The sequence below is a fragment of the Globicephala melas genome, chromosome 4 (genome assembly GCF_963455315.2).
Source record: "Globicephala melas chromosome 4, mGloMel1.2, whole genome shotgun sequence".
Lineage (NCBI taxonomy): Eukaryota > Metazoa > Chordata > Mammalia > Artiodactyla > Delphinidae > Globicephala > Globicephala melas.
This window is the reverse complement of record NC_083317.1, coordinates 18,666,064-18,693,874: the sequence shown is the minus strand read 5'-3', so window position 1 is coordinate 18,693,874 and position 27,811 is coordinate 18,666,064. Positions and strand designations below refer to the sequence as shown.

Sequence of the window (27,811 nt, the reverse complement as noted above, 5' to 3'; positions counted from 1 at the left end):
CAGAGGATCAAAAGGGAGCATGTTCAGGTTTCCCCTGCCCACATGGGCCCTGGGGAACCTGCTGAGATCCCGGGCCGGATCCTCTGCCCACCGAGGCCCCCTCCAGCCGTGCGGGTCCTGAAAAAGTGGGAGGGAGGGAAGGGGGAGCTAAAGCAAAGGCTGGACCTCCGGGACCAGCACCCTGAGGGGCGGCTGGTGGAGGGGAGGACGTCCTACATCCAGTGGGACCCACCCATGGTTAGGGGTCCAGCAGGGACGGTGAGGGAGGGGCGCAGAGGAACAGAAGGGAACGGGGCCAGCGCTTTCCCTGTCCACTTGAGCACTGGGGAGCCGGCTGGGCTCCCGGGCCTACTCCTCTGCCCTCGGACCCTCCCTCCCGCAGTGCAGAGCCCAAGCCCTGCCCCTACACCCCAACCCGGGGCCCCACCTCTACACTCGGAGACCCCCTCTGAGACTCCCTCCAACCGCATTGGGCCTAAACCCCACCCACACACCCTCACCCAGGGCCTTACCTCCAAACTCCAGAACTCCACACTCCAGAGGCCCTCCTTTGGACATGCTGCCCCTCCCTTTCTATGCAGGTCCTAAGCAGAGGCCCCACCCCACGCTGAAACGTCACCCCCCACCCACCTAGGTCCTGCCCCACCCTAAACCCCACCCCTGCCTAAGTTCCACCCCTGCCTAAACTCCGCCTCCATAGCCAAGGCTCTTCTTTTTTTTTTTTCTTTTCTCTTTTCCTCTTTTAGATTGGGGTTCTCTTTTACCTTGTTGATTCATTGTTGTTGATTTTTTAATATTTTTATTTTTCCTAATAAATCTTTTATTTTTCTAATTTTATTTTATTCTTTATACATTATTAGTGATCACTCCTTTTGGCCTGTTGCCCCCCCCAACCCTTTTTTTTCTGCTGTAGTTTTATTTTAGCTTGTTGCAGTTGTTTCAATTATAGTTTTATTTTTTCTAATATATTTTTTATCTTTCTAATTTTATTTTGTTTTTTATTCTTTGTACGGCTCATTTTTTTCTTTCTTACTTTTTTTTTTTTTTTTTTTAACCATGCCATGAAGCTTGAGGGATCTTGGTTCCCAAGCCAGAGGTCGGGCCCAAGCTCCTGTGATGGGAACTCCAAGTCCAAACCGATGGACTAACAGAGAAACTCAGACCCCAGGGAATATCAACCGGAGTGAGGCCTCCCGGACATCATCATCTCAGTACCAAGACCCAGCTCTATATAACTGCCTGCAAACTCCACTGCTGGACATCTCAGGCCAAACAACTAGTTTGGCACGAATAAAGCACCACCCATTAAAAAAAAAAAACAAAAAAAAAAGAAGAAATGGAAAATTAAAAAAGAAATGAAAAAAAAGTTACATACGAAGGAGCAAGGTAAAAACCTATAAGACCAAATAAATGAAGATGAAATAGGCAACCTACCTGAAAAAGAATTCAGAGTAATGATAGTAAAGATGATCCAAAATCTCAGATACAGAATAGAGAAAATACAAGAGACATTTTACAAGGATCTAGAAGAACTAAAGAGCAAACAAACAGTGATGAACAACACAATTACAGAAATTAGAAATACTCTAGAAGGAATCAATAACAGAATAACTGAAGCAGAAGAACGGATAAGTGACCTGGAAGATAAAATGGTGGAAATAACTGCCAGGGAGCAGAATAAAGAAAAAACAATGAAAAGAATCGAGGACAGTCTCAGAGACCTCTGGGACAACATTAATGCACCAACATTCGAATTACAGGGGTCCCAGAAGAAGAGGAGAAAAAGAAAGGGTCTGAGAAAATATTTGAAGAGATTATAGTAGAAAACTTCCATAACATGGGAAAAGAAATAGTCAATCAAGTACAGGAAGCACAGAGAGTACCATACAGGATAAACCCAAAGAGAAACACTCCGAGACACATATTAATCAAACTATCAAAAATTAAATACAAAGAAAATATATTAAAAGCAGCAAGGGAAAAGCAACAAAATAACAGACAAAGGAATCCCCAAAAGGTTAACAGCTGATTTTTCAGTAGAAACTCTGCAGGCCAAAAGGGAGTGACAGGACATATTTAAAGTGATGAAAGGAAAAACCTACAACCAAGATTACTCTACCCAGCAAGGAACTCATTCAGATCCGATGGAGAAATTGAGACCTTTACAGATATGCAAAAGTTAAGAGAAGTCAGCACCACCAAACCAGCTTTACAACAAATGCTAAAGGAACTTCTCTAGGCAGGATACACAAGAGAAGCAAAAGACCTACAATAACAAACCCAAAACAATTAAGAAAATGGTAACAGGAACATACATATCGATAACTACCTTAAATAAAAATGGATTAAATGCTCCAACCAAAAGACACAGACTGGCTGAATGGACACAAACACAAGACCCGTACATATGCTGTCTACAGGAGACCCACTTCAGACCGAGGGACACATACAGACTGAAAGTGAGGGGAGGGAAAAAGATATTCCATGCAAATGGAAATCAAAAGAAAGCTGGAGTAGCAATTCTCATATCAGACAAAACAGACTTTAAAATAAAGACTTTTACAAGACACAAAGAAGTACACTAAATAATGATCAAAGGATCAATTCAAGAAGAAGATATAACAATTGTAAATATTTATGCACCCAACATAGGAGCACCTCAATACATAAGGCAAATGGTAACAGCCATAAAAGGGGAAATCGACAGTAACACAATCATAGTAGGGGACTTTAACAACCCACTTTCAACAATGGACAGATCATTCAAAATGAAAATAAATAAGGAAACACAGCTTTAAATAATACATTAAACAAGATGGACTTAACTGATACTTATAGGACATTCCATCCAAAAACAACAGAATACACTTTCTTCTCAAGTGCTCATGGAATATTCTCCAGGATAGACCATATCTTGGGTCACAAATCAAGCCTTGGTAAATTTAAGAAAATTGAAATCGTATCAAGTGTCTTTTCTGACCACAACACTATGAGAATAGATATCAATTATAGAAAAAAAAAACTGTAAAAAATACAAACACATGGAGGTTAAAAACAATATGTTACTAAATAACCAAGAGATCACTGAAGAAATCAAAGAGGAAATCAAAAAATACCTAGACACAAATGACAATGAAAACACGATGACCCAAAACCTATGGGATGCAGCAAAAGCAATTCTAAGAGGGAAGTTTACAGCAATACAATCCTACTGCAAGACACAAGAAACATCTCAAATAAACAACCTAACCTTACACCTAAAGCAAATAGAGAAAGAAGAACAAAAAACCCCCAAAGTTAGCAGAAGGAAAGAAATCATAAAGATCAGATCAGAAATAAATGAAGAAGAAATGAAGGAAACAATAGCAAAGATGAATAAAACTAAAAGCTGGTTCTCTGAGAAGATAAACAAGATTGATAAACCATTAGCCAGCCTCTTCAAGAAAAAAAAGAAGACTCAAATCAACAGAATTAGAAATGAAGAAGGAGAAGTAACAACTGACACTGCAGAAATACAAAGGATCATGAGACATTACTACAAGCAACTATATGCCAATAAAATGGACAACCTGGAAGAAATGGACAAATTCTTAGAAAAGCACAACCTTCTAAGACTGATCCAGGAAGAAATAGAAAATATAAACAGACCAATCACAAGGACTGAAATTGAAACTGTGATTAAAAATCACAATGCAAATCAAGCCCAGGACCAGATGGCTTCACAGGCGAATTCTATCAAACATTTAGAGAAGAGCTAATACCCAACCTTCTCAAACTCTTCCAGAATATAGCAGAGGGAGGAACACTCCCAAACTCATTCTATGAGGCCACTATCACCCTGATACCAAAACCAGACAAAGATGTCACAAAGAAAGAAAACTACAGGCCAATATCACTGATGAACATAGATGCAAAAATCCTCAACAAAATACTAGCAAACAGAATCTAACAGCACATTAAAAGGATCATACACCATATCAAGTGGGGTTTATCCCAGGAATGCAAGGATTCTTCAATATATGCAAATCAATCAATAAGATACACCATATTACCAAACGGAAGAATAAAAACCATACGATCGTCTCAATAGATGCAGAAAAAGCTTTTGACAAAATTCAACACATATTTATGATAAAAACCCTCCAGAAAGTAGGCATAGAGGGAACTTTTCTCAGAATAATAAAGGCTATATATGACAAACCCACAGCCAACATTGTTCTCAATGGTGAAAAACTGAAACCATTTCCACTAAGATCAGGAACAAGACAAGGTTGCCCACTCTCAGCACTATTATTCAACATAGTTTTGGAAGTTTTAGTCTCAGCAATCAGAAAAGAAAAAGAAATGAAAGGAATCCAGGGGCTTCCCTGGTGATGCAGTGGTTGAGAGTCTGCCTGCCGATGCAGGGGACATGGGTTCGTGCCCTAGTCTGGGAAGATTCCACATGCTGTGGAGCGGCTAGGCCTGTGAGCCATGGCCGCTGATCCTGCGTGTCCGGAGCCTGTGCTCTGCAATGGGAGAGGCCAAGGCAGTGAGAGGCCCGCGTACCACCAAAGGAAAAAAAAAAAAAAAAAAAAGGAATCAAAATCAAAAAAGAAAAAGTAAAATTGTCACTATTTGCAGATGACATGATACTATACATAGAGAATCCTAAAGATGCTACTAGAGCTAATCAATGAATTTGGTAGAGTAGCAGGATGCACAAGTAAGGCACAGAAATCTCTTGCATTCCTATACCCTAATGATGAAAAATCTGAAAGAGAAATTAAGGAAATACTCCCATTTACCACTGCAACAAAAAGAATAAAATACCTAGGAATAAACCTACCTAAGAAGATGAAAGACTTGTATGCAGAAAACTACAAGACACTGATGAAAGAAATTAAAGATGATACAAACAGATGGAGAGATATACCATGTTCGTGGATTGGAAGAATCAACATTGCGAAAATGACTCTACTACCCAAAGCAATCTACAGATTCAATGCAATCCTTATCAAACTACCAATGGCATTTTTCATAGAACTAGAACAAAAAATTTCACAATTTGTATGGAAACACAAAAGACCCCAAATAGCCAAAAGAATCTCGAGAAAGAAAAACGGAGCTGGAGGAATCAGGCTCCCTGACTTCAGGCTATACTACAAAGCTACAGTAATTAGGACAGTATGGTACTGGTACAAAAACAGAAATATAGATCAATGGAACAGGATAGAAAGCCCAGAGATAAACCCACACACATATGGTCACCTTATCTTTGATAAAGGAGGCAAGAGTATACAATGGAGAAAAGACAGCCTCTTCAATAAGTGGTGCTGGGAAACCTGGACAGCTACATGTAAAAGAATGAAAGTAGAACACATCCTCACACCATACACAAAAATAAACTCAAAATGTATTAAAGACCTAAATGTAAGGCCAGACACTATCAAACTATTAGAGGAAAACATAGGCAGAACACTCTGTGACATAAATCACAGCAAGATCATTTTTGACCCACCTCCTACAGAAATGGAAATAAAAACAAAAATAAACAAATGGGACCTAATGAAACTTAAAAAGTTTTGCACAGCAAAGTAAATGATAAATAACATGAAAAGACAACCCTCAGAATGAAGAAAATAGTTGCAAATGAAGCAACTGACAGAGGATTAATCTCCAAAATTTACAAGCAGCTCATGCAGCTCAATATCAAAAAAACAAACAACCCAATCCAAGAATGGGTGGAAGACCTAAACAGACATTTCTCCAAAGCAGATATACAGATTGCCAAGAAACACATGAAAAGATGCTCAACATCACTAATCATTAGAGAAATGCAAATCAAAACTACAATGAGGTATCACCTCACACAGGTCAGAATGGCCATCATCCAAAAATCTACAAACAATAAATGCTGGAGACGATGTGGAGAAAAGGAAACCCTCTTGCACTGTTGGTGGGAATGTAAATTGATAGAGCTACTGTGGAGAACAGTATGAAGGTTCCTTAAAAATGTAAAAATAGAACTACCATATGACCCAGCAATCCCACTACTGGGCATATAACCAGAGAAAACCATAATTCAAAAAGAGTCATGTACCACAATGTTCATTGCATCACTATTTACAATAGCCAGGACATGGAAGCAACCTACGTGTCCACTGACAGATGAATGGATAAAGAAGATGTGGTGCATATATACAAAGGAACATTACTCAGCCATAAACAGAAGCAAAATTGAGTTATTTGTAGTGAGTTGGATGGACCTAGAGTCTGTCATATAGAGTGAAATAAGTGAGAAAGAGAAAAACAAATACCGTATGCTAACACATATATATGGGATCTAAAAATAAAAAAAATGATTTTTATGAATGTAGGGGCAGGACAGGAATAAAGACACAGAAATAGAGAATGGACTTGATGACACGGGAAGGGGGAAGGGCAAGTTGGGATGAAGTGAGAGAGTAGCATGGATATATACACACTACCAAATGTAAAATAGATAGCTAGTGGTAAGCACTAGCTATTGTGCTAGTGGATTCTTAATCACCGTGCCATCAGGGAAGCCCTACCTATATACTTTTGAAACCCTGTAATATTCCCTTGATATTATTAGAGTGGTGACTGAGAATTAAGGCACTTACCTAGTGATATATCAGTGGCAATGATAAAGTTAATTTTTTTTTAATTGACTAAAGCTGTTTGAGTAGAAAACTATAACTATTAACAACGTTTCATATACAAAAAGTTTAGAAAACTGCTTTTTGGTATCATGGAAAACTTATAAACAGCAAGAAGCTTATGTTATCTGGTCACAGTCATGACTAAAGAAAAAGTTTTAGTGTAATAGAGGAAGGTTACATTATGAATGATTACGCTTTCAAGTCCAGCTCCACACATGATACTCTCCTTATTGTGTATGCCACATCAAAAAGGGCATTTTGGCAACTTTCCTTTCTATCAAATATGTTGAGTATCATTGGAGAGTAAACTCATTTTAATTATTTCAAGCCTCAGTAATCATCAACAAAACGAAGGCAGGTTTTTGCAAAAGAGTGACTAATTTAGAATTTCAAACGCCAATTTCTCTCTCCACATCTCCTGTCCTCTGCCTAAAACCTAGAATGTGAAATTTGCTTTGCTTCTAGAGTTACCTAAATAAAAACAGTATAAGACGTTAATAAGTATAATCATATTAATATGATATGTTCCCTTTTGCATTCCCAGCTCTCCACTGTTCAGGTCCCAGGAAGTTCCTTCATAACTTGGCAAAGCTTCAGAAGCAGGCCCAGAACTTCCCTTCACTATGCTAGCCTCTGAAAGAGAAGAAATGCATCATTTGCCAAGACCAGGCTGGCTCAGGCTCTTGCTTCTGAGAGGCATGAAACTTGCAGCTGGCCCTTTCTCCTGCTCTCAGATGACAATGCCTCTGGTCTCTACTGGCCTTAGGGGAAGCTTTATCAAGTTTAATGTTAAAGAGGAAGCTGAACACACAGTTCCTCTATCTGCTCTCATGGGATGGGCAGACTTTTCTAACTACCACCCAGACCAAAAGCAAAGATACTGAGACATGCATAAGACAATACAAGTAGTCACCATTTGCTGTTCCACAGAAATAGTAAGATTTAATTCATGCTTTTATGAGCACATGTAAATAAATATATTTGTAAAAAATTAAACACATTAAATAGGCTATTTTAAATTCACTGTCTCAGGTCAATGGATCTAGCAACAGTAGTTGAAATTAAGTAACACCCTAACTTTGGCCTTTTGACCACCTGTTTTTCACTCCAAGTCCAAAAGATTGTTTCTGAATAGTGTTTTGATTCATATGATGTAAACACTCCTTTGGACACATGCCTCATAATCTGGAATGGGTTAATAGATTGATCTCCTGTTTTTGATGAGACATTATACCCCAGTGTCTATGACTGATTTTCTAAAGCAGGCCATGGTATAGATGGCAGGAGAATAGTTAACAAAGAGTAACAGAGCTTACTCAGGGAGTACACTGCAAAATTTGTTTCTGAGTTGAAGAGCAAGAGGCAAATTAACATTCCTTCCAAAGTCTTTCTCACATGCAAATACATTCATCTCTCTCCCAGTTAGACTTTGTGGAAACAGATTTCAAAATTAATCTCAATTTGAATGCATCTCTATTTTCAGGGTGGCAAATATCACTACAATTTTTTTCTTCTCTTTAAAAATATGAACCTTGAAGGCAGCTGGTTGTGAAAAACAAAATAACCAGCCCTTGTTCCCCAGTGTAAAATCACTGGTTGCTCCCCAGAATCTACCAAAAAAAATCAGGATACATCTGTGGCAGGGTTCCCTGCCAGAAGTAGTCTAGGAGTTCCCATTGTGGTCTGACTTCACCCCCCAATCATTTTAGTTAGGATTTGTTTTTGGATTTTGATTCAAATTACAGGGCCATGTGCAAGAGCTGTTGAGTTAAGGAAAAACTCTGGAACTGCACTCGATCATCACAGGCACCAGAAGAGCTCAGTGTGAGAGGCACTGCCTCAGCCTTCACCCATTTGGTCAAGGTGCACACACACACACACACACACACACATGCACACAAACATATCAGAGAATGGCATGAAAATAGACAAAACCCACCAATGTGTCACAGTTGTCATGATTTAAGGAAGAGTTCACAAAGAAATTTCCTTGAATCTCACCAAAATTTTGAGTAAAGGGTGACAGTGTGCTAAGTCAATTTTCCTGCGACTTCTAAACATTTACCCTCCTGAATGGGGTCAAAGCAGAATCACCTCATAGCGGATATCTCTTCAAGTAGTGATAGTGTTTTAAAAGTTCATTAAAAAAAATTACAATAGAAATACTCCCTGAATTGATCTACAGATTCAAGGTAATCCCTATTAAAATTCTGACTACCTTTTTAGCAGAAATGAGGAAAAAAAGACTTTAAAATTCATATGGAAAAGCAAGGGACCCCAAATAGTCAAAACAATCTTGAAAAAGAACAAAGGAGGAAGACTCACATTGCCTATTTCAAAACTTACTACAGAGCTACAATAATCAAAATAGTGTGGTATTGTAATAAGAATGTATATATAGAAGGAATAGAATTGAGAGTCAAGAAATAAACCCATATATCCCTGGTCAACTGATTTTTGACAAGGGTTCCGATACCATTTAAAGTAGAAAGAATAGTTTTTTTCAACAAATGGTGATGGGACACTGGATATCCGCATGTAAAAGAATGAAGGGGGCTTCCCTGGTGGCACAGTGGTTGAGTCCGCCTGCCGATGCAGGGCACATGGGTTCGTGCCCCAGTCCGGGAAGATCCCACATGCTGCGGAACAGCTGGGCCTGTAAGCCATGGCCACTGAGCCTGTGCGTCCGGAGCCTGTGCTCCGCAACGGGAGAGGCCACAGCAGTGAGAGGCCCGTGTACCAAAAAAATAAAAAATAAAAAAAATAATGAAGGAGGATCCTTATCTCACATTACATATAAAAATTAACTCAAAATGAATCAAAGATTTAACTATAAGAGCTAAACTATAAGACTCTTGGAAACAAACACAGGTATACATATATTTGACCTTGGATTGAGCAATTGTTCTTAGATATAATACTAAAGCATAAGCAACAGCGAAAACAAATTGATAAACTGGACTTCATCAAAGTTTTACAATTTTGTGTGTTCAAAGGATGTCAAGAAAGTGAAAAGAAAACCTACAAAAAGGGAGAAAATATTTTCAAATCATATATTTAATGAGAGTTTAGTATCCAGAATATATAAAGATCTTTTACAACTCAATAATAAAAACGCAGAGCCCTATTAAAAAATATGCAAAAGATTTTAATAGATACCGCCTACTTATTAAGACTGAAAACATAATCCATAGAGCCACTGCAATGGTATGAAATAAACAATGTGGTTTATATGTAAGTCATCTAATGACTGCCAGGGTACACTGGGATCGCAAGAAATAAGATCAATATACCACTCCGAATTATACATATTGATGTCTACAATCTATCTGCCAGAATGGCAGAGATTATGCTTATTTGTTTTAAATTAAACTTTTTGACATTCATTCTTCCTAGAAAGTGTATACTTTTTTAATAATGCTAAACGATTGACTTTTCCTTTAAAATTATGGATCAGAAAATACAGAAAAAAACACATCTGTTTGTCAGAAGGGAATATTATAAAAATTACCCAGGGAAACTGATGTTGTTTCCCTGAATAATTTCCATGTCAATAATTTACATATGTCAAGTTACATACATCAACTTTTTTTTTTTAAATATTAGTCAGCATTTAAAAATATTTTTTTAATTAATTAATTAATTTATTTGTCTGCATCGGGTCTTAGTTGTGGCACGTGAGATCTTCGTTGCCGCGTGTGGGATGTTTGTTGTGGCACGCGAGGATCTTTATTTGCGGCATGCAGGAATCTTCCCATTGAAGCATGTGGGATCTAGTTCCCTGACCAGGGATTGACCCAAGGCCCCCTGCATTGGGAGCATGGAGTCTTAGCCACTGGGCCACCAGGAAAGTCCCTACATACGTCAAAAGGACCCTATCACTGACTTCCACAGATCATCTGAATGACATACACTATATTTATAGATTCAGTCATTAAACTCCTAAGAAAAGGACAGCTTACATATCATATCCAAAAAAGGTATAAAGAACTAAATGTCTGCAAAGCACTAAACTAGACACTATGGGTGAGTTAAATGCTTAAGGGCTGTAACCTCCTAAGACTATTTACAGACCAGTTGGGTTTGAGGTATGAACTCATTGGCATTGACACATCTATGTTTTGCTGTTTAGAGACATTTCAACATGGCAGGCAAAGCATCAGAAAACTGGGTTGCTGCTGTCATAGTATACTTTTCCGTTTTGAAGATTAATATGCTTACATGTAGGTCACTTGACAACGCAGTTTCATTTTCTCATTTATGAAATGAGTTGTACTATTTTGGAAGAGTAAATGTCTTGCTTAAGAGGGAGACAAAGATATACATTTAGAGGGTAGGCAAATAAACACTGGTCAAACCTGTAATTCAGGTAATAATACTGGAAAAAATACTAATAAGGACCTCTGAGACTACTGTAAAACTAAAGGAAGAACATGTCTTTGGCAATTTATGATACAAAGAAATGTTCTTGTTGCCAAATACTTAAATCAGTTCTAAAATGTAAAATCTACTTATACTTAAAAGCCATTTCCTATGGAAAATAAGAGTGGAGTAAGTTAATAGTTCTCTCACTTTATTTACTTTTATGATTTTTTTTTTCTTCCTGATGCCCTCCCCTGACTAACAATTATACACAAGGATACTTAAAATTCTCAGTAGTAATGAATGTTCCATTTTGTTGGTCTGGAAGTGCCATAGATATTCTATTTTAAGTCTAGACTACTTTGGATTCATTAAATCCAAAAATCAATAGGTTTACTAGGAACAGAGAATGGAAACACTGTCCTTGAAATCAACATGCTGTATTTTTCCCAAAGAGCAGAAAAGTTTATCAGGAGGCCACAGTCAAATTGTAATAAAAAATTATAAGCCTTCTTTCATTAACTTGAGTTTCTTGATCTCCTGCCACATATTTCAATCCCACCCCATTCACTATGGATTTGTTCCGCCAGAGATCCTTCCAACATCTGGTTTACAATAATTCATGTTTTTACTAATTTTGAAGGCTAAAAGAAAAAAAAAAAAAAACCAGGGTATGAAACAATTAGGCCTTCCTTCCCCCTTTCCTTCCTCCTATCTTTCTCATAAATTGATCATTACAGCATTCTGTGAAACAGCCAGCCCTGAGTTGAGAGCTACAATGTTTTTAGCCTTGAGGAAGCTGTAAAATGAAGTACTCTGGTGAGTGCTGATAGAAGAATAGAATCCTTTTGGCACAGATTTAAGGAAGATTACAAAGGATAAAAAAATCCACTCATTTTGAAACAGCAAACTGACAAAGCAAAGCCGAGATGAACAATAGTAGAGATGAAGGAATTCTGCTTTTTTGAAGGGTTAAAAGATGATTAAGACAGAATATGGACATTGAAAAGAGGCATATTTTCCTTAAATTAATGATTATATCATTTGCTGAATAAAAAAAAAAATTGTCCTAAACAGCTATTTTAAATGAGGAAGGGATTCTTTCCCCCTGTACAAACGCCTTACGTCTTTCTTTACAGAAAGCTTCATAATTTGTATGCAAATACAATTTTTAAAAAAGGAAAACATTAAGTAATAAATGATGTGCCTGGGAACTTGCACATAATAGTAATTCAAACTGAACTGAAAAATTATTATAAAAGAATACACAGCAAGCTTTTATAAAACTAATAGAGTAGTTTTGATAATTCATACTTATTGGTGAAGCAAAGCAAATAGATAGCCTCAGACTCTGGTTGATGGAAGAGTCAAACCAGACAACATATTTAATAAATCAAGTGTCAAAGTATATGAATTGGGCAGAAAGCCAAACAGCAGAGGGTCATGGATAAGATATAGTACAATATTGTAAAATGTTATTAATTACAGTCCTGAGAACTCAGCTTTATTCTTTATTTTGATACCTTTGCCAACGCACCCATTTTGTTGGCTTGAGCAATCATAGCTTTAGAGAATGCTGCGGCCGAGGAAAAAGGTTTGTTTTGTGTAGCACTAGCTATGCTAGGTGCTAAGGAAGGAGCTCAGGGTGGGTCTTTAGGGTTATGGAGGAGATCACCTGATCCACCTAAGTTAAGGATCATCTACTTTGCAGCCTAGGGATTTGCTTCAACCTAGGCTATGATGACTAATACTACAGAGTACCAGGTCCTCTGCTGGATCCCAAGGATACAGACATGACCAAGACATGTCTTGGAAGATCGCACAGGACTGGGGGCTGGTGGACGTGTCAATAAACAATTAAATACAAAGTAGAGTATGGTATTAGAGGTGGATACATGGTGCTTTAGACACTGAGGTTTAGTAGAAGAAAATTCTACTGAATTGAGAGTAGGAAAGTGGGTAGCAGAGAGAGTATGAGTTTCGGACTCATGCAGACCTTGGCTCCAATTCCACTTTCATCACTTTACTATCTGTTAAGGGCAAGTTAGTTGGAGGTGCTGTCACTGAATTCACCAGTGTTGTCACTAGCGCATATGTTGCATTTGTGTGAATTATAAGAAAGCTCCACTTCACGTGGATGTGGCCCCATCCCAGAGGGCTTGGCTTCGTTAGTGGGATGTGGAATGAATGTCAGTCTATGCTTTTTCCCTAAACCACCTGTCACATCTATATGTGGTGGCCCTGAACCTCAACATGCGTGAACTTTCATAAAGAACTCAGGCCAGCAACATCATCAGTAAGAGATTCTCATCAGTTCGCTATATAACTGTCACTCAAACACCAGCTCTTCCCTCTGGCTCCCTATGCAAATTAGTCAAGGGCTTATGGGAGTGTGGACATTTCAGTTGAGTATTGAAGTATGCTGCTTTTCAAGCAAGGAAGAACCATGTGCAGGTTGTATTTTCATTTTAGCAGGGAACTCAGCCCTGAAGAGGAAGAATTTGGGTAGGAGGGGACCAAGAGGCAGGATGACTAGTTGAGAGTCCAGTGAAACTCATGTGAGAGGATAAGGATCTGAGCTAACGATGTGGATTTACAGAGCAGGGATTCCACATGAATATCGGAGGTAGAATACATAGGATTTCAGATTGATAAGCAATCATGGGTGGAGGAGAGGAAGGAATCATGGATATGTATAGGACAACTGGGATAATCCATAACTGAGATTGTAAAATGGGTCAATTGCAAGAGGGACACAATGATTTCTTCCTTACACACATAGTTTGGAGTTTGAGAAACAGGTGAAATATAGGCATACCTCGGAGACACTGCAGGCTCGGTTCCAGACCACTGCGATAAAGTATCTCAACAAAGCAAGTCACATGAATTTTTTGGTTTCCCAGTGCATATAAAAGTTATGTTTACCCTATACTGTAGTCTATTAACTGTGCAATAGCATTACGTCTAAAAAGACGATGAACATACCTTAATTAAAAAATATTTTATTGCTAAAAAATGCTAACCATCATCTGAGCCTTCAGCGAGTCACTATCTTTTTGCAATAGTAACATCAAAGATCACTCATCACAGAGCACCATCACAAATGTACTAATAATGAAATAGGTTGAAATATCAGAATAATTACCAAAATGAGACTGAAGTGAGAAAATGCTGTTGGAAAACGGTGCTGACAGACTCACTCAACACAGGGTTGCTACAAACCTTCCATCTGTGAAAAATGCAATATCTGCAAAGCGCAATAAAACGAGGTATGCCTGTGTTCTGAGTCTGGAATATGTCACTGGGACTCAGCAGACAGGTTGTTGTTATGGATATGGGATTTACTGGAGTTAACAGTAGAGCAGCATAAACAGATGGCTTTCTCAGGAAAGCACAGTGGGTGAAAACGGTCAGGGCTGGAACTCATGGCCCTGACGAATTCTAGGCTTTAGTCAGTCACACTTTACTGTTCTCACAAATTTGATGCCAGTTCCCACTTTCGCCCTTTTCTTTCTGGTGTGACTAGCTTCTTCCTCAGTTTCACCCATAATAGAGAATTCTACCCTCGTGGGAGCATAAACTACCTGAAGCAGATAAACCTATGTCACGAAAGATACTAGCAGTTCCTCAGGACTGGTGAAAACCCTTCATCTCCAGAGCAACTATTACCCTTATTTAACAAAACTATTGTATTTCTCTCCAGATGGTTTACTGTATTAAACATATTCTAACTGCCTGCATTTATAAGCACAAACTTTTATATAAACAACATGCATTTGTAGGTTCTTTTGGATCTTCTCCTTTTCCCAGCAGCTCTGAATTTTAGTATGCTTCTTACTTACACTGAACTGACTCCAAATCTAAAATCTGATTACACACAGAAAAGGCAGATGCATGCAAATCAGACTAATGACAAAGCATTTAATTAGAAATTAAATGTACAGGACATACACTGGAAGAAATCTGTGCAGATTCTATTTGGAAAGTAAGCTAAAAACCAACTTCTATTATGGAAAATTTCAAGCGCATATAAAAGTAAAGAGAATACTACAAAGAACTCCCGCTCAGCTTAAACAGCACTCAGCTTAAACAATTGGCACTCACAGCCCATCTTGTTTCATCTATGGTCCTACTTTAAAAGTAAGTTATTTTTGGGCTTCCCTGGTGGCGCAGTGGTTGAGAGTCCACCTGCCGATGCAGGGGACACGGGTTCGTGCCCCGGTCCGGGAAGATCCCACATGCTGCAGAGTGGCTGGGCCCGTGAGCCGTGGCCGCTGAGCCTGCGCGTCCGGAGCCTGTGCTCCGTGGGAGAGGCCACAGCAGTAAGAGGCCCACGTACCGCAAAAATAAATAAATAAATAAATAAAAATAATAAAAAATAAATAAAAATGGAGGCAAGAAAGATTTTTTAAATGATTATCTTTTAGGATTCGGTGTTCGGTGTACTCAGAATGACAAAACTATTTTTAAAAATGACATGCTCTTAAGCTTACTTAACAGTTTTTTTTTAAAGAAAAAATTCTATGATTCTAGTTATCGGAATATTCTCCCTGCCACTGAGATTTGAAGTTTAGTGTGTGGTTCTACTCTTGGGGCATTTTGCAACACTCAAGACAGCTGAATCACCATCTGTTCTGTGGAACTGCGACTTATTAGTGGTCACTGCTTTCAGTAGTATTTTGCTGAATGAAAACGTCTGGTAATTTAATTAGAAAGAGTCAACCATAATTACTGGCTGAGAGTGAAATATTCTAGTCCTTTGCAATGGCTTATTCCTCTATAGTTTGGTATGACTGGCAACACCTCAGTTGAAGTTCCTTATGAAAATAAGCTTGATAAGATGGCTATAAGGCCAAAATACATTCATCTAGAAGATTTGAGCTTCAGTTCATTAAGAATGTGATTTTTCTTTGATTTTGTCCCTTCTACAACTTATTGGAGGCCTTTCTTATACTTATTTAATACACAGTATTTTAAAGGTTCCTTACACGTGTCTATCCTAATATATAACAAGAATATTCGTTTCTTAAAGAAAGGATCCTGTGTGTTAATACACAACACTGAACAGACCATTATTACCTGATAAGTGCCAACTACTTGGTAGTAATACAAACAACACTTGCAAGGTATTACTAAGTTAGAAAAAAGAAGAGTAGAACAGCACTGTTATGAAATGTAAAAATCGAGCCAAGCCGTGTTTTGGGCACTTCAGAGCAGGAATTCCTGCAACCGGTACACCATCTACAACATCCTGGGTGTTCTGTTTTCAGATAACCTGCATCTGTTTTAAACCAAATTAAGCATCTACTTCCAACCCAATTAAGAAAGAACAGGACTCATTATGGAGAGGGATCCACCACACACATATTGCTTATTTACAGATGGTTTATGCACCATATCGCCTGGATTCATACATCTGCTTTATGTTGAAAGATGCACTAGGGTAATTGCATCTAAGTACTTCTGTGAGGCAACGTTAAACAAATATGGGCATTTTGGGGGTTTGTGGAGAATTATGTTATGCGATACTTTACTCCCTTTCCAAGAAAAACAGAAAAGGGAGAACTTACTCATACGAAATATTAAAGATGTCATTACGAAAACTAGGGCCATAGGAGACAGTGGGCACACAAGGTCGGTTTCCTGGTTTTGATAATGCATGATGTTACATAAGATGTTACTGCTGAGGAAGGTGGGTGATGTCTACCTTGGACTACTCTGTATTATTTTTCCAACTTCTTATGAGTGTATGATTATTTTAAAAGTTTAATGAAAGATAGCGGGCATATAGTTAATTAAGGTTAAACAACAATGTGGTCCAGAGAACACTCATGGCTATGCAGGGGGCAGGGCATGCATCAAAGAAAGATGTGTTACTGAATATAACAATAACCTCAAAGTCAAAGGTCAGAGTTTTGTGGTTTTGCTGTGCTCCTTGGGATATGCATGACATAGGCAAGTTTCTTAAATTGTAAGTTTGGGCTCCTTCATCTGAAAAATGAGGATATCATGGCACTCATAAGATTATGATAATAAAGAATTAAGAGATGAAGGGTTGTTTCTATTAAACTGTAAAGTACCAAAGCATCATAAGGTGATATTTATAAGATTGACTAAATTAGAAAACTGTTGACAAGTATAATCCAACAACAAGTGGCTCATTATCACACAAATAGACCAAAGTCAAATTACATCCCCCTCGGCTTTTGTCAGTATGCAGTTAAGACCTGATGCAATTGCTAAGATGAGAGCAACTTTCACTCCCCAGTAGCTTCACTGTACAAGGGAATCTGCTCTTTTTCCTTCCACATATTAAAACACTGATGATTCCTGATGCAGATGAACTCAGTTCCCTGATTTTCTCCTACAGGAGGAAAATATGTTTATATGCACAGAACTAGAAAAAACAGCTCACTCACCAACTTCATCCTGAATTTCCTCAGCCACAGCAGGAACATTGTAGAGCAGGGAGAGAGACTGGTTCATGCGCTCGTAAATCACGCGGAGGTGTGTCATAACCTGCAGCAAAGGATGATAGCTCCAGGTAAACCATCTCTGGAGTAAGGAGGAGTTATTTTCCTTACCAAGCACCGCAGACAGATACAAGCTTCCCAAATAAAACTGACAAAATGCTGCTGGAACTTTGAACATGAAAGGGCATCTTTATTTTTCTTATTCCCTCATTTTTTGTTCTCTAACTTTGGAGCTGCTTTAAACTTTCCATTATATTATATGCTTGTAACCATAAGATATAAAGCCAATTGAAAAGACCATTTCTGCCCAATTCTGATTCCTAATATTGAGATTCCTAAATAAGCTCTGATGCTCCATATATATATATGTCTTTGCAAAGTTTCCAACAGATGGGATCATATGGATATTTCACATGAAACATAGATATTTCATGATAGATATTTCAAAAAAGTTTTCTGTTTAAGGAAATGTAAAATTTTAGATTTCCAGAGGTAGATCCCAGTTGCCAAGTTTTGAAAATGGCAGAGTATAAAACTTATCACTACCAAGCTTCATTTAGTCTCACATTATCTCCAAGCATTACAGTAGAAATGGAGTTTATGATTGTCTTCTATAATTTAGTTGAACCAAATTTTAGCGGTTTTGGTTTATACAATTTTGTTTTCATTTTAGTCATCAGAGTTTGATGGTTCCTTAAGAATCAGTAGCAGTAGACACTCAAGATTTTTATATTCTTTGTTATTTTCATAACTCAGAAAGTGCCAAACCACATGTTGCCCTAGGACAAGCCTTTAGAATTTACCAGGTATTAAAGAACTCTTGCTATACAGGTCCAACACCCATGGCTATTCTGGAAATACCTAAAGATCCAACTCAAAGGGCAAGAACACTGAATTGTCCAAGTTGCATGATTACCACATTCTGTGCTTACCTGGGACCGGATCTGAGCAGCTTTCTTTGGATCCACCATGCGAACATGTTCAAAATGCTTTAAGGTATGCTGTCTATCTTTCTGTTCGGCACGGACATACTTCTTTAGCATGTTGAACACATGACGAGGCTGTAGGGGAAGAAAAAATTTCAGGTTTGTCCAAAATATTGCTTCTTCCAATGGCTTTGGGTCAGAGGTCCCGCTAGTTCATTCCATGATGTGAAAGCACTGTGAGTCACGTTTTTGCAATTCTCCATTCCCTTCTTACTAGGTAATTCTTATTTGATTGGTCACTTTTCATTTCTGTAACAGCATTTAGCATTTGACACATATCATGATGGCTATCCTTGTTAACATTTTTTTTTAAAATAGTGTCTTCTGCTATTGAAGGACAGTTGATTTTGGATCTGTCAGATTTAAGTTAGGTACTTTCCATTTTCCCACCCAAATATACAGGGGCATATGAGACTACAATTCTATCTGCACAGTCTTAACGGTTGTCTCAGCAGTAACTGTTGCACAAATAATCCCACCATCAGTAGCATGTAATAATCAAAATGAGAAAAATAATAGATAACCACTACTAACTTGCAGGCCAAGAAATAGCTGATAAGTTCTAAGAGACATCATATTTTTCTGGGAGAAAGGCCAATGTATTATTTTACTTTGGAGTTTAATTAAATCCTTTCCACGCCATCAGATTCTAATTCTTTCAGCAACAATTAAGTTTTTTCTTAAGTGCTTCTATTTTTTTTCTAATTGATTCCATTTCATTTTTATTCCAGTCTTACTTGAAAGCATTCATCCTCATAAAAAAAAGGGACAAGGTCTGCTTTCTCTATCTTTAACAATTCTCTTGCTACATGCATTCTACTATGATTTTTAAAAATGATTTCCAAAGATACATGTTTCTTCTTCATTAAAACAAACAAAGAAAAATTACCTATGCAAGTTCATATCAGAAATAGAATTTTGGCCATTTGGTTCTATCTAGTTATTATTAACCTGTGAGTCATGGGCACCTTGAAAGCCAGTTGGAAGGTACAGAATTTATTCAGAGATGGTGTATGTGTTTTCCAATACCTTATGGACTGTGCCTCCCCTTCTCCTGTTGCTTAGCTTAGGGCCACCTCCCTGACATGCCAGGTGGAGGTGGTACCCTTTCTCTGTGCTCCCATGAAATGCTATGCAAACCCTCATTATTGCATTTCTGACTGCTCTTTTCAACTGTGAGATTCTTAAGGGCTAGATTTTGTCTTTCTTTATCAGGAATCACAAAATATACAGTGCCTGACTCAGAAAGGGTGCTCTGTACTATACCTTCCATAGGCCACATTCCTATACTTAAGAAAAACAAAGAAATACAATGAAAAGAAAGTAAACCTGAGTTCATCTGCCTTATTTATTTCTTTTATCCTTTTATCCTAATATGCTTCTCCATAATCTTCAAAAAAGGCAGATATCACAGCTTGAAACAGTTTTGGGCAACACATCATTACAATTTTCACTGGTACTCTGAAATCTGGTTGACCCTACAAATCAGGGAATGGCCCTTTAAATCTGAAAAGTAGTAAAAGAGATAAAAACCGACAAACTTCTTCGATAATATACATATTTAAAAGACAATAGGTTTTAAATATATATATTTAAAAAAGGTGAGTTTGGGGTCAGAAATCAAAGGCCGAGTGTTGCTGAATGCAATGGATATTTTATACGCAGGACTGTGCAATCAGGATATTATATACATGCTTGTTCCTTATTCAACACCAAGTCCTAAAGAAGTCCCTCTAGTTCTACTGCAATTATGCTTCCAAAATTGGAGACTGCAACTAATTGCATTCATCAAAGGTGTCCCAGCCGACTGGCTGAATGTGCTTTCTCAGGTGCTCTATTTCATTTCTTTCCTCTTGAAAAGGCTTTGTTGTTTTAAAGAAAATGGATTTTTTTTTCTTTAAGAGCTCAAATAAGAAAAAAAATACTTCAATTGAACATAAAGATTGTTTTTCATCATAACTTTCTTTTCTTCTTTTTCTTTTTTTTTTTTTTTTTGTAGTCAGTCACCTATAAATGTTTCTACAAGGCATGTTGTCCTCAGAGGACTGTCACCTCCAAGCATGGGCACTAGGATATAACTGCTCCAAACTGGCCTTGGCATTGCTGCTCTAAGCTGAATTCTGCCAACTGACACTTGGGTCTCCCCCCACTGCTTTTTTCCACTATCATCACAAACAGTATCGATTCCCACTTGCTATTATTAATGTTAACATTAATTTTAAAATAAACACGAGTCACAAAATATCTAAGCTTCATCTGTACCATTCAGATAATGATCTTTCATACGGTGTATGTGGGAGTTAAAAATGTTGTTAGTTACTCACACAACGCTGCATCCACAGCTGCTACTCAGTACACGCTGATTTCTTCTACTCAGTCCCTACCTCCATCCCCTCCCCCTTTCCCTTTCTTCTAAGCAATAACAGTTCAGCACTTATTCACTGCTTATATGAATAAGATTGTGTTTCAAGTGCTTTATTCATAGTAACTCATTAAATCTTCCTATCAACCCTGTGACAGAGGTGCAGCTGCTTGCCCCACTACATTGATGAAGCAAACAAGGCACAAAGGAGGTTTAGGACTACGAAGCTGGTTCCATTTAGTTACAGAGCTAGTCAGGGGTACAGCAAGAACAGGTAGCCCAACATTGGCTCCGAGCCCGTTCTCCTGATCACTATGTGACCCTGCCTTTCAAGGAAACTCTAAAATGGACCACACCAAAGACATGTTCCACAAAGTAACCTATAGAACTGGAAACTGAAAAAAATCGCTGAATAGTTAGAAATGAGAGCCTGTTCTAGGAGTCCTTGCCTGGATTTCTAGCTTTTATAAGCTCAGATAATATTATTTTGGGACACGCTAATATCCGCTCTTTTAATTGTGCTGAAAATCATCCAGATTTGTTCAATCTTGGAAATATTGTCCTTGGTTTTTGGCATTCCGCTGTGCTTTAGCTAATGCCTCGGATGTAGGGAGGAGAAATAGCAAGATAGGAAGGTCCTCTTTCAATCTGTTTAGGATTACTGGAAAAAGATTATAGGTATTAATAAAAAGTTAGGCTTTTGTGACATTCATGGATTCTAGTTCTAAATCCATCCTCATCTTCTACTAAGATGGATAATTAAATGGTGAATGTGTTCGAATGCTGAAAATTGCTTATCTCCTTTAATACCGACATTTCTTTATATGTTTCAGAAGTATATTCAGAAATATATTCCTAACTTTCTCCCCCAAATCCCTAGAGCTTGACAATGAAACAGTAGCACACCGGGCTCTCGTGATGGCCCAGGCCTCTCTCTGCTGGGGAACAAAGCTCCTGTGAGGATAATAAGCCCTAAGAGCCCAGTGTAAGCCATGACCTCATCACTGTTTATGTGAGTTCAGATACACACTGCGCGTGCATCTACCAGCCTTTTCTTCCCACTGCCTACACCTCAGGACACCAGAATTCAGGAAGACACTCAGAAAGACACTCTGACGTCCCTCATTAAATGAATTACAAGGTTCTGTTTGGTTGACTTATTCACGTAAATATATTTCTAATGATCATGCTTAGAAATGAAAAATAAAAGAAATCAGATTAGTTTTTATGTTGGAGTAGACAGACAAATCATGTCAAATGAAATGGCAGACGATACCTCATAAACGCTATTTTAGTTAAGAAAGAAAAATAGATAACATTCCTTTGTACTTCTGTATATTCATTTGCTTTAGTTAAAAAAAAAAAAAAAGAGTTCTGCCTTTGGTATGTGATTCATGAGTGTTTCATTCAAATACAGAAATAACTGCCTTTACAATTTTTAGGCAGAACGCAGAATTTCCAAGGCTTAAAACTATTTCTAGAGCTATTTCACATATCACAGAATAACAGGGAACCTCCATTGTTTCGGGAATTTTATTTCATTATGTTAGGACAAAGATGAATTTCTTAAAATTTTAATTAAAAACTCAGAACATTCATATAGAAATGATAGGAAAAAATACCTGGTATCTATAGAAATATATTCTCTTAAAGTAACTGCTATTCTACTGTCATGATCCTTACATTTAAGACAGGATTATTCAGGCGATTAGAAAAACAAGCTTAAGAATTCAGTGGCTCATTGTAAGGATATTGGCAGTAAGCAGAGATTAGGAAACATTTTAACCTCTATGCATATAATTTCAACCTTTCTCAAGTCTTTAACATCTTCTGTAACTAGTAATAACATTTTTTTCTGCCAAATTCCCCTCATTCCACAATATTCTATGCATTAATACTGAAATCTGGTTATATTGCCATTGAATGGCTAATCTTATTATTAAAAATTATAGCAAAGAACAGAGATAATAAAAGGAAAAGGTCTGCCCCAGGGGGACTAATTATATCCAATCCTTTTTTTATTGTCATTATTGTTTCTGAGTGTTTAGCCCATAATTACAAAGCATCTATTTGCATCAGATGTAGCACTTTTCAGTACACATTAAATTCACTTCACAATCACACTGCATTAAAAAAAATCATTTCAAAAAGAAATTTCGTAAAGGATTAAGAGTAGGCCCTACTAAAATAGATTATACTGAACCTGAAAATAGAAGATTTACATTTTGGAACATTAACCATTTCCCTCTCTTGGAACAAGAGTGTAACATATCACTAACTCCTGGCTCAGTTCCTGGCATAATTTGGTTGTCAAAAAAATGTTAATTAAATTAATGAATAACCTAGAGCTAAATATAACTTGCACAAGTAGTTCCAGGGGCAAAATATATCCTTCACGGCATCTGAGTTGAAAATAACCATCTCTCAACCAAGAAGAGATGCATTCCCAATTTTTTGGTACATACTGATCTATCCACCCAGTCTGTTGGGGTCCTTTAGGGAGCTGTTTTAATGGGGAACTCTTCCCAGAAAATATTTCATAGGCTCTACAGAATGTTCAAACCCCAGTGTCCACAAGATTCATATCCTTAATTTCAAAAGATGTTATAGTTTGTCTTCTTGTGGCTTGGGTTTTGATGTCAGGCTGATGCATGGAATTTTGAAAGAAATTTCACAGCCTTTCCCTCTAAAAGGTAACTTTAAGAAATTAATGTTCCCACTTCTCAGATGTATTGCCTTTTTCACTTGGTTCTTTTATGCAATTTCATAAACTTGGTGTCCATGGACTTTGGATCAATCAGACACATTTGACTGACTCAATGCCAATCACGTCTGAGTGGGTAGCTTTCTATTCCACAGTTCACTTGGAACTGTGGTACATTAAGACACAATTGTTCAGCTCCACTCTGCCTCTCTGCAGCGTTATGCTTGATGTAGAAATCTGGCGTCTTATCATAACAGACACTTGTGCCTGAAACCATCTCCTGATGGGAGGGAATGATCTGTCAAGAGCCTTTAAAAGCCCTAAGCATAATCTTGTCAAGAAGGAAGTAAATGAGTCACTTTATGGGGAAGCACCCTAACCTTTCTAGTTCACAAGGGACGTATTCAGAAAACCCTCTCCTGAAGCATTAAATTGAACCCTAGTTGTTTCCAACCCTGTGACTGGGGAAGTTAATCACCTACCAAGAAAATGCAATTCTCTCCTGTTTTCATAAGTAGGTTCAGGGCCATTATTTTCACAGTTCTACATCTTGGATTTTGAGATATCTTGAGCACATAGATGTACAATGTACAAAATCTCTGTGTGCAGGTTTAAAAAACTCCCTTAAGAGAGTTTATCCTCTTTCCGCTTGAGATGGTCTCTTGGATGAGTTTATTTTGCCACGGTAGACCTCCCTCGGCATTTCACATGCACTCTCACGGCTGCAAGAAAAATCTGAAAAAAAAAACCCATTTGGGGAAGCTTCCACGGGAACCTTTGATCACAAAGGTTTAAAACTAGGAGTTGAGCTAAAGTCCACTGCATATTGCTTTCTTCAGAAGAGCACATAAGTGATTTTTGTAATAGTTTAACATGACTGTAAGAAGGCAAATGACAATTCTATGTCAGGTTGAACATAGAAGTGTTGAAGAAGCAACAGAGGAAATGGGAGTAGATTCTCATGCGCGGCTCCATTCAGTGTTCCTCCAGCTTTGGTAACATGGAGGCATTAGATATATCCCTTCCCAGCATATCCAGATTACTATTTGGCTCTGTAACACAGCACAGCAGTACACAGGCAAAGCCATCTCCCATCCCATCCCTCCTCCACAAGGAGGCAGACGACTTCCTAATAGGGACAAGGCACCAAAGCCTCTATAGTCTGTCCTAACAATCGTTCTCTTCTCAGGGAGGAAGATATCTTTCTACTTCACAGTCTCATCTCAACCTTCGATTAATCCTTTTGTTTTTCTAATTATGGCTAACAAAAAGCTAGACAATGCTAATTACAAAAAAGTAGAATGATTAACCCCAATTTGCAAATAGAGGAGAAAGAATCCTTCTAATTAAGTCACTTGTTCCAAGTTATAAGATGGCAAACTTGGTAATTAAAAATAGGTGTTTATACTGTACTATAAAATATGGGAAATAAGGGTGGTTTTAATCCTGTCACTCACAAATTAGGGACCTCTGGACAGTTTGTCATATCTGGTAGGTTTTAGTTTGTTTCTGGGATATTTTGCTAGTTCTCAGCAATAATTTATTTTGGTTACCGTGACATAAGAAATACATGTTTCGGGCTCCCCTGGTGGCGCAGTGGTTGAGAGTCCGCCTGCCGATGCAGGGGACACGGGTTCGTGCCCCGGTCCGGGAAGATCCCACATGCCGCGGAGTGGCTGGGCCCGTGAGCCATGGCCGCTGAGCCTGCGCGTCCGGAGCCTGTGCTCCGCAACAGGAGAAACCACAACAGTGAGAGGCCCGTGTACCAGAAAAAAAGAAATACATGTTTGGTCTCTGACCCCAGTTCCTGACACAGAGCTCCTGAAACAGTTATAAAATTTGGTGGCAGGAGCATGTTTTGTCATAGTATTTGGTCTTAGTCCTTGGTTCCAGACACAAGAGCTTATTAGACCCTTAGAGAGATAAGAGTATCTTTTTGTATGCTAATGAGGTGACTCTTGGAGGATGGGAACTGGTTGCTTAGAGGAACCAATATTTGGTCTTAGTCCTTGGTTCCAGACACAAGAGAACCAACCAAATGATTAGAGGGTTGGAGCTTTCAGCCCCGTTTTCTGATCTCCAGGGAAGGGAGAGGGGCTGGAGACTGAGTTTAATCACCAATAGCCAATGATTTAATCATTCATGGCTACTTAATGGAACCTCCCCAAGAAAACCCCTAAGCAATGGAATTCAGAGAGCTTCTCAGCTGGAGAACACATTGGGATGCCAGGAGGGTACCACGCCTCGAGAGGGCATGCAAGCTGCACACCCCTTCCCCCATACTGTGCCCTACAGTCTTTTCCATCTAACTCTTCCTGAGTTCTATCCTTTACAATACATTGCTAACAGTAAATAAGGTACTTATTCTGTGAGTTGTTCTAGTGAATTATCAAACCTGAGGAGCAGGTCATGGGGACCCTTGATTTATAGCTGGTGCATCAGAAATACAAGGTGAAAATCTAGGATTTTGCGACTGGCTTCTGAAGTGAGGGAGGGGGCAGCCTTGTGGGACTGAACCCTTAACCCGTGGCGATCTATGCTAACTACAGGTAGTTAGTGTCAGAATTATTTTATGGGAGGGAAAACCCCACACATATTTGGTGTCAGAGTACTAAGAGCAGAGGGACCGGTTCTTTCTTCAGTTACACAGACCCCAGCTATACATCAATGAAGACAGCATACAGAACTGAAATTTAGGATCTGGCCCAAACCCCATGATTTATGCTTTTGGACCAGCTTAGCATCCATTGGATACAGAGCTTGGATCTGCTGACCTGCGAGCAAAGAAGCGCCAGAAAGTGTTTGGATTTGTATGTCTTCAACTCTCGTTTAGTCACGCAGTGAAACATGCTGAAGCCCTCAGTGATGAACAGGATTATTAACGCAACCCAGATGGCAAAGCCCGCAGAGTTGAGGAAGAAATCGTAAACAAAAGATGTTTTAAGATACCACAGACCTTCAGAAAGATTTGTCAAATGGTCTGATCATCTGACAAATGCCAACTATGACATACTCTTGACTTCTTAAGAGAGAATTACAATATGCTTCAATTTTGTATATTCATACTTAGATTTCGGCATTTTTGCTTCACAAATCCCCCAAGTGGCTACACCATGTTCTAAGATATGCACATTTATATTTCTTTCAATTTCACTCTCTTCTCATACTCTACCTAACCACAGTGCCTTGACCTCCTAGAAACAATATAAGGAAACCTATGTGTAATTTTGTGTGCACACACACACGTTTCTAGGGAGAAGATCCCTTGTTGCTATCTGTTCTGTAGGGCAGATATCTGTAACGCCAGACAGTTAAGTAACCACTGGATTATTAAATAATGTGCTATGCATTTGTCTAAAACAACTAAATATTTATGTTTTCATAATGGGCTTTCATTTTCAAGAATGAATGAAAATAGGTATTGACATATAAATATGTATGTGCAACCTTTGCTAGAACGAAATATGACATCCCAGTGCTGTATGTTTGACAGCATCGGATGAAGAGCTATTTCGACTTTGAAGACAGTGACTAAGTGGGGCTCTGCTATGGAGGGAATCTGGGTGAGGAATAGGGTCTCAGAGGCACAGGACAGCTTTCAAGTGGATGCCTTGCCTACATACATCTTAATTTTCTATTTAACTTAATTCAATTAAAAACAGAAAACACTAGTGTCTCTCATTACACACTTCCTGCTGGTCTTTAGTAAGATCTGTCTATTCAGCTAGGTAAAGATTCAAAGCAAGGTAAGACGTAATACTGAGAGGCTTTTCCGGAATAGCATGCAAACCACACAGCACAGTTTATAGGACTTTGTTTAATAAATGAGAATTCTCCCATTTGTCTTTCCACCCACCATTTGATATGGGGTCTGTCCTTAAAAGCTCTCAAGTTAACAAGTCCCCTTGTGCTCACCAAATTTTACAAACCTCAACTAAAAATAAATGAATGATGAATGAATGAATAATAAATATATAAGGTACAGGATAATTATATTCCTCAAAGATGATTTTCAAGCCAGTAATCTTTTAAGTACATTCTGATCAGCTTTACAAAATTTTGATTATATTCAAAACTTGGGGACTTCCCTGGTGGCGCAGTCGTTAAGAATACGCCTGCCAATGCAGGGGACACGGCTTCAAGCCCTTGTCTGGGACGATCCCACATGCCGCGGAGCAACTAAGCCCATGTGCCACAACTATTGAGCCCGCGTGTCACAACTACTGGAGCCCATGTGCCTAGAGCCCGTGCTCTGCAAC

The 27,811-nt window shown here is 38.4% G+C and overlaps 1 protein-coding gene across 6 annotated transcripts in view; it reads right to left on the bottom strand.

The window, feature by feature from the left end:
* The window catches only part of APP (amyloid beta precursor protein), a 272,613-nt gene that overhangs the window by 49,790 nt on the left and 195,012 nt on the right, over positions 1 to 27,811 (bottom strand). For all 6 annotated transcript variants that reach the window (XM_030880953.3, XM_030880952.3, XM_030880955.2 and 3 more), the window contains 2 exons: positions 18,433 to 18,561; positions 17,447 to 17,546 (listed from right to left, as the gene is read on the bottom strand). In XM_030880953.3, the coding sequence (XP_030736813.1) occupies positions 17,447 to 17,546; positions 18,433 to 18,561 (229 nt within the window). The remainder of the gene's footprint in view (positions 1 to 17,446; positions 17,547 to 18,432; positions 18,562 to 27,811) is intronic.